The 13,282-nt window shown below is 46.2% G+C and overlaps 1 protein-coding gene across 1 annotated transcript in view; it reads right to left on the bottom strand.

Annotated features, from left to right (window-relative positions):
- LOC138520260 (cytochrome P450 2G1-like) overlaps positions 1–13,282 on the bottom strand; it is a 359,513-nt gene that overhangs the window by 156,221 nt on the left and 190,010 nt on the right. Inside the window, exon 5 of the mRNA XM_069632721.1 lies at positions 1,439–1,615. Within this exon, the coding sequence (XP_069488822.1) occupies positions 1,439–1,615 (177 nt within the window). The remainder of the gene's footprint in view (positions 1–1,438; positions 1,616–13,282) is intronic.

The raw sequence follows: 13,282 nt of genomic DNA, 5'->3' as shown, positions 1-13,282 counted from the left end.
GATAGGTGGATGGCACAGTTCCATCAATCTGAACACACTGGCTTACTGGTACAATTCAGCATTTCAAGCTTGGGCTTCACGCTTTTGACAGTTCAACAAATTATTTAGGCTTCGTCTGCCTTGCACACAAATACACAGTTCTACTTTTAACTTGTACTTTACTGAAGTTCAACACAGGCTTCACTCTGCCGGGCTCGAGATGTCTTTCTTTTTTTGGGGTTCCCTTCCCCAAGACAGTTGTATACAATATTTATCTTACTTCACTTTCACTGACGAAGACTTTCGAAACTGCAGGGATTTTACATAAACCTCTACATGACCACCTTGACCTCTCTGGTAACAAAACAGTTCAACAATTTCGTCAACTCTTAACACCAATGTTTCCTGGTATTTGTAGTTCTAACAATATTTATCTATTCTCAGCACCAATGCTCCTTGGTACTTGAGGTTCTAACAATCTTCATCAATTCTCAGCATCATGGAATGCTTACGGCTCCACAACAGTGTGGAATGCTCGCCTGGCACCCTCTCATTCTACGCAAATGCCAATCAGCCCCTTTTAATTCCAACTTCGATAGCCTGGTTCGCATCAGCCCGGGAAGAACTGCTCCTTCTTATACCCACACTCACTCAAAGTGTGCCTGTGGTCACCACCTTTTATCCGGACAGGGAGTGCTAACAAGTGGCAGGTGTATGTAGTTAGGATTACGTGCCTATCTTTGCCTGTTCTCGTTAAAGGGACACAGCAATTGCAAGTCATGAGAGGCAACCTTCCTGGCATCATTCCTCATCGTCCTCGGCTCAATATTGTTGTCAATGTGAAGTGGGGAGCAATAATGAGAGCTGTAGTTTCCCATAAAATAAGTATGGATAGGGGTTAGATGAAAAATGGGAGAAGGGGGATACCATATCTCGCAATCAGGCTTCACCTGCACTCCCCGATGACCCCTACTGAGGTGATCCTCCCTCGCTTGTCCGCCCCCATGGTCGGTATTCAAAAGCGTTGGCCTTTCCCTGGACATCTGAGTATGGGATCTATGAGGACTAGGCTGTGAAACACCCTCTGTTTTTTTTCCAGCAGGAACCCGCAAATAACTTCTGATAAAGTTTGCCCAGACTAAGTTTGGGATGCCAATGTTAAGGATTTTACAGACATTATAATGAAAATTATATATTTATCAAACATAAACATATTTCTTCCCAGTATTAAGAAACCTTAGCTCACACAGTACAATACTACTTCAGAGCACTCATTTTAAATATTAGCAAGTTTACATCAGTAATATAGCTAAATTAAATCTTAACACTTCAATCCCGTTTCACCATGACGATGACAATAGCTAGACCCACTGTGCTACTTTCACTGTGATTTTAACAACATGCAGTTATTTCCATAGTATCAATTTACTATTGCAAGAAAAATCTCCAAAAAGTTTACCTTCTCCATTTTGATGAGGAAATGGTCAATAAAGTTACGAGGAGCATTCGGATCAAATGTCTTTTGATTCATTTCCACTCTTCTTTCAATAAATCGTTCAATGTTTTTAAGGGCTTGCTTTGCTTTTTGATGAGGTCCAGGTACAAGTTCCATGATATTTGTGAACATGTTGTAAAGCTATTGAAAGTGAAAAGAAATGCATGCAGTGAACACATTGAGTTTGTAAGAGCACATTGTTCCACTGGCATGTATGGCTTCATATTTGCACTGTTAAGAAGGCTTTAGTGTACATGAAGCCGACATTATGGGAATTTATTATGTACGTTGGCAAAGTGATAGATATGCTTATGTGCCAGGTGATGCAGTTCAAAGCAAACCAGGAATTTGCCCTGATTGAAGCACTATTCTCCCTTCCTCTTTAGAAAAGTTACATTGTTGAGATAAGAACTACACTGTGTGCACACAGAAGAGGACACAGGGTAAATGCTGAGCTATGTACACCATCATATAGACTGCATGTGTGCATCCCAATTGTACAGAGGGTACAACACGGGTTATCTAGGCCCACGTTGCATAAACTTTGGGTACCTATAACATCAACTCCATTTAATTGCAAGCAATGAAATGCCCCACTGGCAAACTGTAAAGGGAAAACTCTTGAGGATTAATACTGCCAAATATGTACAGACCAATGAGAGAGGCTGATGTCCTTCCTTTTTTGTCCATAGATAAATTATCTAGAAATAAGTTATTAGTTTATATTTTTAGGGCAGAAAACAATAGACAGTATACAGTGGCCCTATTTCGTTTAAGTGTGGCCCCTTAAGCAGTTTGCAGAGTGATCTATCAGGCTATGGGAAACATATTTAAATGTGCAATTTGGAACTTTTTATATGTATATGATGTATAAAAGGGGGTTGGAAAATGCCTCCCTGTCACTGCTCTAAGAGGTGTTTCCCTACCTAAAACCAAAACTAAGGGCCTGTCAACGGTTTGAATGTCCAAAGAAAAACATCCTGTCTCCAAGGTACTGTTCTGGCCCCCGCATTCAAAAAAATCAACTCTAAGGTAAGAATGTCTGTTAGGGAGATTTATTCGTTTTATGCCAGATTCCACTTTACCTGTGAGACATCCAGCACATTTTGATTGACTTCTGGACCTGTTTCTTGTCCTCCTGAATAAGGGCAGTATTTTTCCCCTTTTTCATTCTTTTTACTCTCACCATGGGTACCCTGTTCATTGTGTTTTCACTTTATTTTATGGAGTCATGCTTTTCTCCATACTTTTAAAGGCATATGTGTTACACGTTTGCACCCCACAGCACCCTATGTGCAGTGTTGCTGGGAGCCCTTTAGGCTCACCTTTTTATATTCTTTTATTTTCCTTAACTACTGTTCTCAAGGTTAGAGGGATACTTTTAATCCTTTTTTATTTCCTTCTGAGAGATCAGCACACACTAACCTATGTGGAGTGCTGAGGGGTTACCTAGTATCCCCTTTCACTCTGCTTCTGTAACAATTGTGTTATAGTAACAAGCATACAAGTATGGCTGGTGGCAGTGGCTGGGTTCTACTGACTTTTGTGCTATTTTTGCTCTCATGCTGGCTTCACAGCTGCCGTTATACGAAGAAGGGTCAACTTTGTTCCAACATGGTGGCTTCTTTCTGGTTTTGATATTTTTTGTGTGGTTGTTCCTTCTTGGTTCTTCTCCTCCTGTCTTGGGTGGGGGATGTCCTGTTTTGAGTTTTGTCTACAGCAGGAATCCTTTGTGTAGCCTGCCAAGGCTCCAGTCCGACTGCGAGGACAGGAAGCATGGGAGGATCCCGAAACTCTGCTATCCTTTGTCTTCGGATATGCCTGAAAGGAACCAGTTCTCACTGGCGGGCTGGCTGTCCTGATTGGACAGACACCCGCCCCTTTCTGTAAACTGCAGAGAGAGTTTGCAGAGCATGAGCATGAAATCCTAATAAAGGCGAGGTTCAAGAGGCAGAAGGCAAATCGAGCACTGGAACAGAAGATCTGAAGAAGAAGATGAGCAGAGATGCCTGCAGCCCCTTCCTGCAACCGCAAAGAGACCACTGCTGTCATGACCCTATTTTCAAATCAACAGAGGAGCTCCGAAGAGGATGACTGCTTCCCTTTGGCTGGTGGGAACAACCAGCGATAAGACGACCTGAAAGAAGAGCCATCCCACAGCATGCTAGGACCTTCCTGGACGTTTCCAAGGTCCCTGAAACCCTTTTGACCCTTAAAAGCATCCCACTTACTTGTAATTGAAGAAACTGCTGCAACATTGCCTTTTCTGTGGCTGTGCCTTACATTCTTTCCCTCCAATCTGACTTTGAAGAATTCATACCTAGATAGGGATTTACCGCTAAAGCCGTAAGGCCTCTGAAAAGTATTACAAGTCTTGTCAATTGTTGAACTACTATTGCTGGTGTTGAATAACCTTTTCTTCCTACAGCATAACATTTTCTGAGTTGCTATAACAAGTGATTTTACTTCCCATTGAACTGTGCTCATGATCTGTATAATTCCCTAATATTGGTTTGTGTTATGTTATGTTATTTGGCATTTATATAGCATGCTATATATCATTGGTATGACCTCAAAGCGCTGGTTCGTTGAACACCCTCGGGACCGTAGTCCAGGTAATTTAAGTATTGCTTATGTTTCCTATTGTGTTGATTAGGTAATATAGTACTTGCTAACCTGAATAACTTTGCCTTTTGCATATACAATAAATATCTATTTTACTATTACTGTAAGTGTGTAAGAGCTTCTTTGGGTCTATGTATTTACTGAGTTAATTGTACTTACCTACAGCTCACATCCTTCTCCTAAGATACACCTGGCTGCTCTGCCATGCAACCACATCTTTGAATAGTACAGTCTTATACTAACAATTGGGGCCTGTATACCAAGGGATAGCTTTATGAAGTCTCACCTTTGGTAGACATGAGGAAAGCTCCTCTAACAATGGCCTCATTACAAGGTTGGCGGTCTGGTAATAACGATACCAGTAAGGCAAAACCGGCAGCGTTTACCGGACCGGGCCATCATGACCTGCAATGCCGTCCCTACCGGCATCGACAGGGAACTGCTGTGATCGTGCACCACAGTACCGGCATGCGTGCGGGCGCCGTGCCAGTGACACCGGCATGCTGCAAGGAAGAAGACATTACGAGTCGTATGGACATGCACATACCGGCATCCACATGCCGGTAAGAAGGGCCACCATGATGCCGGCAATACCAGCATCGCAGTTCACCCGTTAATAGCAAACTGCTGTGTTCCCAACTGCCACAGGTGCACACAATCAGCACAGGTGGAGGCAATGGAGCCTGGCCCGGCACAAAAGGCTCACATCCACACACCACACCCCTTTCAAGACCAAAATGATTCCTCTTGCAGTTGCAATACTGGAGCTGGGGGACATGCATGCACTGCACCCCCTTGAGCAGGCAGTACACCAGGGATTACAGAGGAGATGCAGGAGGAGACAGAGGGTGAGACTGGCCCAGCAAATCCCACCAGTGCAGGCAGTGGTTCCCCGCAGGCAGCCACTAAACCCTCGCATAAGGGCCAGTCCATTTAACTTAACCCCAGCACAGATCCATGCATTGTACTGCCTGGACAGGGACACCATCACCACCATAGTGGATTAATACATGAATATCTGGTCAGCCTGATCAACATCCGCACCACCATCCCCCCTCTACTGAAGGTGGTGTCTGTGCACCATTTCCAGGCCATAGGCACCTACCAGCACACACAGTGGGTCAGCTGCATGGCATCTCGCAACCATGTTTTTCTGGTGTGCTAAACCAAGTGCTGGATGCACTCCTAAAGCATGTAAGGTCTTACTTATCCCTACCACGGACATCACAGGAGGTGAATGACACCGAAATAACATATCATGCACTGGCAGGCATGCCCAATGTCATTGGTGCCCTCGACTGCACCCACGTGGAGTTGGTAGTCCTGCATGCCATGGAGGTGGTGTACGGCAATCGCAAGCTTTACCACTCCATCAATGTGCAGATGGTGTGTGATGCCAGCAAGATGATACCACATTGCTGTGCTAGATACCCAGGATCCACGCATGATGCAATGGTGCTGCGGAACTCCTTGCTACCCTGCTATGTGGCTCGACATGCTGCCCGACGTGCCTGGCTGCTGGGTGAGTTTGCTCTCTGGGCCATGGGAGTGTATTTTGGGGGGGGTACATGCATACGCTACCTGTCTGCTCTCTGGGCCACGGGAGTGTATTTTGGGGGTAGCGGGTACATGCATATGCAACCTGTCTGCTCTCTGGGCCTTGGGAGTGTATTTGGGGGGGGGGGGTACATGCATGTGCAACCCGTCTGCTCTCTGGGCCATGGGAGTGTTCTCCTTTGGGTGTCTGGACACTCCCCATGCCTGCAAGCATTGTGCCCATAATCATTCATATTTGATGCATGACACTGACAATGAAGGCCAACATACTCTGGCCGCACACCAATGTGTAAATGTCAGACTTACAATCTGCACACACCCCTGAACCTGTCCACTGGACATCATCTGACCGTACCCACAGCACCACAATGCACCATTATGCAGTCACAAAGCTGAATACACATATCCACATTGTATCTCCTCGCAGGTCATGCATCCATGAGTGCAGAGTATACATTTCCACTCAGGGAATTCCCTGTCACTGCCCCTCCCCGACAGTAACACTGCATAACACCATGGCAACATGTGCAGAGGAATGCAAATGGGAAAATCACATGTGACAGGGATGCATAAAATTGAACCCATCAAGTAGTGAACAACACCTATATGGGTACGTTTGGTGCGGGAATCACCCACAGTACATGAGTACCAGCATGGAAGTCGACACCCTGCATCATCCAAGGAACGCATCCCTACACTGGCAGACCTTACCAACAATCACATTGTGCCATTGTGACATGTGTGAAGATGTCGAGGGACTTGTGCATGGCGTCATCAATTATCCAAAAGCATGATAGTCTAAACAAGCTGTATCATGTTGGCCAACAGCCTAATGTATCAAACATTACCCAACATGCATTTGGTCTCATCCCCTGCCACACAACCCTCACATGTGAGTACATCATGGACCTTTTCACTCCATCTTGGTGAGTGGTGATTCCAATGTCAAGGCCCCTAAGTCTTGCACGTCACACAAGACCAGCACCATGGATTGCCAAATTGTGTACAGGGCAGATAGTTGTGCAGATGTGAAGTCAATAGCTGCCATTGACGATATACTGCAAATGAGCATGAACAATGTACAGGCTAAGCACAAATAGAATTGAACAATTACCCTCACACATACCTTATAGTGCTCCCATGCAGGTGATGCTGGCTATCCCCTGAAGCCGTGGCTCCTCACCCCTGTCAGGAATCCGCAGAACAGGCACGAAGAGGACTACAATCGTGCTCATACACGCACTCGTGTGGTCATAGAGCAGACCTTTGGCCTGTTGAAGGCACGGTTTTGCTGCCTCAGCAGGTCGGGTGGTGCACTCATTTACGGGCCTGAGGAGGTGGGCAAGATCATTTCGGTATGTTCCATGCAGCACAACATTTGCATCCGGCACAACGTACCCCTGCCACCTGACCTGGACTAGCCACCACCACGTTAGGATGAAGATGATGAAGTAGAAGATGTTGCTCAACGGCCTGGTCGTGATGCACATGATGGACGTGTTGTGCGCCAATCATTGATCACCCATTTTTTCTGAGGCACTGGGATGAAGAGGGAGTTTGGAATGTTGGACTCTGGGCACTGGGATTGGGGGACTCTGGGCACTGTACACTGTCATGCAATAAATTGACACACACTTCAAGAAGCAATGTCCAGTCATGTGATTTTCTTTTAACACAACAGGTGTATTGAACTGATTTAAATTTGAACATGAATGAACCCTCCAACTGCAGTACATCTAAATCTACCCTTCCTCTACCCCAACAAGCGAACACACCACCTCCCCCCTCCCTCCACCCCACGACACCCCTCCTCCCTTCACCCCCAACACCCCAACACACCCCCTTCCCACCATTCAACACCCCCCAGGCCCCCAACACCCCCGCACACCCCTCCCCCACCCCCCAAAACCCCCACACACCAAGAGCTCAATATGTGTCCAAATGGACTGACAAGCAACACGTCCAAGGTTCCCCTCCTATTGCCTCCCCCTGTTCGATGGAGGGGGTTGCATGTCCGGACGGCACATGCTGCGCAGAGCCCTGCGCACAGGGCTTGTTTGGGTTGAGCTTGCAGGCGTGGTTGTCGTGGATGTAGACGGTTGTGGCTTGGATGCCGCAGGATACAGTTGCTCCAAGTTGCTGGCCATGCGTTCCAGTATTTGTGCTACTGATGCAAAGCCCTCATGGACCTGCTTTGCTGTACGGTTTACAGCCCGGCTTATGGCCACAGTGTTCTCTCTCTCCATCAGACACATATTGCTTTATCATGTCATGCATTGACTGTTGACGGGCCTCCATTCGCGTCATCTGACCATCCATGTCCGGATTGAGGTGATTCGTGTTGATTGCATGGCTGGTGGGGACATGGGCAACACAGGCCTGTCCTCAGGTGGAGACCTCTCCTCCTGGCTGGAGTGAGCTTCAGGCTCATGCTCAGCGTTGCCCTGTGGTGTGTCCTGCGGGCTGGGCGTGTGTCCATCATCCCCTGACATGCTGCCTCCTGCATTTGGGTCCTCCTCATGGCCCTCGACCTCGTTGGCACTATGTTGGGCAGATGCTGCAGCCTCTCCCACAGAACTTGTGGCTGCCGATTGCGTGCCCTCAAGGTCGCTTGCCACTGATGTGGACTCATCCCCGGCAATGTGTGTCTCCTTGGGGGCCGAGGCATGTATGTGGGCAGGTTTCCTGTTCACAACATCTTCATGCAGGTGTGCCTTGCTGGAACGGGTGCCTCCGGCCTGGTGCTCCATGGCGGCTGGTGCAGGTGGCTGCTCGACCTGTGTTAGGGACAGTGCACCCGGTTGGGCACTGGTGTGTGCTTTGTCAGCCCTTTGCTCATCCTTGCATCCCTGGACGTGGATGGCCTGGTGCTAGGAAAGATTTCATCATTGTAGGTAATTTTCCTTCCATGTGGCAACCCCCAAACTTTTTGCTGTTGTTTTGCACCGTGATCTAGACTTTGCCAGAGAAGCGCAGCCTTCCGCCGCACTCCTCTGGGCTTTCGCTCAATTCTTCTGGGGAAACTGACATGCCCTTAAAACAGTCAGTACTGGGAGACTTTGTTTCCCTTAGTCCTTTCCTCATGTTGCAGCTTTTTGTGCAACATGTCACAAGAGGGCACTGTAACCTAACTTACTGCACTCTTGCGTCTCTAGTCATTCCAAAGGCCCTAGAAACTCTCAATGGATCAATAACGAAATGTGCAAGTGTGTCACGGACGGGACTGGTGGCAGCTATCGTTTCTTTTGTGTTTTGAACCCCTTTTTGCCATGTTAACCGCGCTTCCCACTTTTGGCCCAAATGGGTGGTTTGGTTTCCAAGATGGCCATACCACGAGGTTCTTTGTCCTGTCCGCTGACCGTCTTGCCCCTTCACCTTCCCCCAGGTCGAGCCGACCCGGGGCAGTCCTTATTTGGTCATGCACTTTCCCACGAAACACAACGCTTTCGCAAGCTTCTGCATGGACTGTGTTTTTCAAGATGGCCGCTGCTGCATTTCCCGTTCTGGTGTGATGACGTTACTTCCAGTGCCGGTTATGACGGTGCCGGTAATGACAGTGCCGGTAACAATGGTACCATTATTTAGGGACACAATGATGACGGAGGAGGTATCAGTGTGATTCTTGATGCTGTGATCGAGGGGTGGGGGGCGTTACCGGCATGGCGGTGCATCCGTTAACAGCATGTCGGGATGTGCGTGCACTCAGACTCATAATCAGGCGTTTTTGTTTGGGGGGTAAGCACTGCACAGACACGTTCATACCGCTATGCCGGTAATGACAGATTTTTACTGCCTAAGTCGAAATGAGGCCAAATGCCTTTGGCCTTAAGTAGCGAATCAATGTTCAAAAAGGAACAATATGTAACTCCAACACAAAGGTTCCAGAAGGAAAGAGTTACTTGTTCCAGAGGGTGGTTCCCTTCCGCTGGTTTCTCTCCCCTCTGTGTTATATTCAAGTATATCGTTTCCTTGAGTTTCTCTTGATCAACAACACAACTGGTACACCAAACAAGTTGGCTCTTAGACTTTCTCTTGTGAGGATGTGAGATTATGGCCCTTAAATAGATAGCATATCATGCAGTAGATGGGATGCAGAGTACACCAAATATTCAAACCAACTCAGGAACAAGGCAAATTAATTTTACTGTTTTATTATCAATTGTCTAAAACAGGGAGTTACAGTGGACATCAACGGACACCGCACAGCATAATCTCATTCGAGAACTCTCAAAGCATTTCATAAAAAAATTACATTTATATAGTAAGGATTTGTCATACGACATCATACTACGTGGCAAATAAGAAAAACCTACACGGGTTATGAACATCTAAGTATATTTTCTATAAGGGATCAGGTTGTGATTGGTTCTCTACAGTCAGGTAGACAACATATGCCCACCCCTAGTGCAAGTCATCTTCAACAGTTATTTGACACACAGCTTGTCTTTGGCTATCAAACTATAAGGCTCTTCGTTATATGGCCTACTATAATTGATTGGCGCACTTGTGCCCTTCCAGAACATTCGGCTCACTAGCAGCACGTAAGCTGGTACCCCAGGTGTCAGCGGGTGGACTTTCACTGTGTCTCCCCACCCAAATAGTCCAACATCTCTCATCGTCTATGCCTTCTGCCACATAGATTGCCTTTGGACTTGGCCTTGCAATGAATTCTCACTCCTGGGAATATATTAGAGTGTGAGCACACACTATCTTAAGTCTAGAGCTGCATGCCCAACTTCTATTTCTATCCATAGCCAATCTGAGAGATTAAATGAATAAAACTTTCCACTCATAGTGTTCTTTCTTTGCACTTTAACAAGGGATGCCTCAGCCTCTCACATTCACTGTTCTTCAATGATAAATAACCAGTTACTGGCAGCTCCAGCCTTTGACACCAGGCCAGACAGCCGCTCTCTGTCTTTCCTCGATTCCAGCTGCTTTCTTGCTGTGACACAGCTTTCGATCCTTCTTTCTCTGTGGGTTTAAGCTTACTAAAATTATGACACCAAATTCCAGATTCTATATAACGGCGGTACCGCCTGCAGTCTATTCATTACGTATAGCTAGCTTCTATGATTACTTAGTCTACTTGCGTTGTTGCATCTGTACAGTTATATTAAACAGCTTTCATTTTCTGCAGTGCTCTTTACAGATGCGATCTTCACTTCATATATGAAAGTTTACTCGATTCTTTACTTCATCATCAGATTCCATAAGGTCTATGCATCCTCTTGTCAATGCGTCATGCTCATCTCTTGTGGTGTCACCCACTTCTCTTTCTTTCATCGTCATATTCCTTCAGGGACCTCTTCCAAGAGATTGTCATCTTTTTGGGAGTACATCAGGGTTTTCTTAGCGGATACCTTTTCTCGAAGGCTCTCTGCGGAATAGGCACAACCACTGGTGTCATGCATGGCACGACATCTGGCTTCCAGCATATAGGCAGGAGGGAGTGGGACTTCCTGCAGAAGCATTCAGCTGCTCCTCTACAAGGATATCTGGTGTACTCCCCTGCCAGGTTTTCTCCCTTCTTTGATATATTTCCATAGCCTTTTCAAATGCCTGGTGTGCTCTTATCAGGGATTCTTTGCGTAATATCTTTCACACACTGTTCAGCTTGACCATACCTGGTATACTTTCCTATCGGGAATTTCTCATATGAACATGGTAATAACTTGCATCTTGCTGGTATACTCTCCTGCTATGGACTTTATTTTATTAATACACTTGCAACCTGCATCTGCCTGGTATACTCTCCTGCATACATATATACTCGTCACTTAAATGTGTGTGGTGTACTCTACTGCCAGGGTTTTTCTTGTGTGGACTCTGTACACACTTTCAAACTTAAAAGTCTCTTATATTTGCTTTATCCTGTATTGTATCTGCCTGGTATACTATCCTGCCAGGACTTCTCTTATATGTGTTTTGCATACACTCACAAACTTGAAAAGTCTCTTATACTGGTTTTGTTCTTCCCTTTAAAGCAATGCTCACTTGCCCATTGTCTTTCATGTGTTTCATTAACAAGTATTCAGATTTTGCATGGCTGCCAATAAGCCCCGGTGTCCTCGCCTTCCCCGAGTGAACTCACCGGCTCTTGCTGGTATATTCTTTTTCTCCTATGGCAAGCCAGTGGCAGTAGTTCTGCATTTCCTTCCTTCTCGCCACCTCCGCTACTCATCGGCTCTGCCTCTTGCCGTTCTTGCTGGGCTCTTTTGTGTTTTTTCGGGCTTCGGTAAGGTGGAGGCTGTCTTACAACACCTGAAAATGCCCAGAAGCCTTCTGTCTCCTGCTGGCATTTCCGAAGCATGTTCTCGCTGATGGTCAGCTTCCCTTCTTCTTGATGAGCCGGTGGGCTCCACAGAACACTTTCCAGCCCCACGGTCTCTCTGTCAATACCAATAGGAGCAGCGTTCTCCCGCCAGAAGTGCACTTCAGTCAGCTGCTTTGCCTGTTTAAACTTCCCAGCTGCAGGTATGCACTCACAACAACTAGAGCGTAGCTTGTGCTCTAGGCCTCCACTGATCTGCATTACGAGGTGCATCTTCTTCATCACAGTAGTCTTGTATTTATGGGTATGGAAGTCCATTCTTGATGACTTGGATGTAAAGTCTGGTTAAATGCTCTCAGTGATTTTTAAGGAAAGGTCGGCTCTAGATGACTGTTAGGTCGAGTCTGAGAAGGTATTTTCATGAGTCTTAAAAGCCAAGTCAGATTTTGACTGCTTGCATACAGATCTTGTGAAAAGGTTTTCAGCACCCTTCTGGGTGGATGAGGGGAGGTATAACAATATGCAATTACGGCACCGGGCATGGGTGGGGTATCCTCAAAGGAAAAAGAGGGATACCATTCTTTGTCCGATGATGCCATGATGCTCTTCCGGAGGCTGTCTCCCCCATGTGAATCTCCCTCATATATCCGCCTCCAAGGTCAGAATCAGGTAGCAGCTGCCATCCCCTGGCTACATGGGGAGAGGTAATTTCCAGGAAAGGAATGATAACACCATTGGATTCATCACATACCGCCCCCAATGCTGCTGGTTCTCTCAATACCTATTGGGAAACAGGAAAGGAAGTCTACATTTCCCTGTTTGAGTCCTATTCGGAGTTCTACCTTGAAACATTAGGGCTGCATTTGCATTGTCTAACCAGCAAATGACCCATGCACGGGTGTCCTTGTCGGTGGCTCACCCACATTAATGGAGAGTGATCTGTGACCAATCTAAATTTCCTGCTGGTGAGGTAGTATTTAAGGTATGTCACTGGCCACTTTATTGCTACGGCCTCCAACTCAATAGGACATAGTTCTTTTCTTGGGGGAATAGTTTCCTACTGATATAAAGAATAGAGTGTTCCATGCCATTGTGATGCTATGAAAAGGACAGCCCCCCATCCAACATGTTAAGTATTTGTCTGTAAAATAAACTTGGCCACCTCTAATATGGGTTCACTGCACAGAATAGTCTTGAGTTTATCAAAACACAGTTGGTCTTCATCTCTCCACTTTAACTTTTGGATTTTTACATTCTTAACTTCATCAGTGAGTCAAGACGTGAATGAAGAATAACTGGGGATGAATCATCCATAATACCCCACTAAACCCAAAAAGTCTTAGATCTTTTTT

Source organism: Ambystoma mexicanum, chromosome 13 (genome assembly GCF_040938575.1).
Source record: "Ambystoma mexicanum isolate Mex_15411 chromosome 13, UKY_AmexF1_1, whole genome shotgun sequence".
Lineage (NCBI taxonomy): Eukaryota > Metazoa > Chordata > Amphibia > Caudata > Ambystomatidae > Ambystoma > Ambystoma mexicanum.
This window is presented reverse-complemented; position numbering and strand designations above follow the sequence as displayed.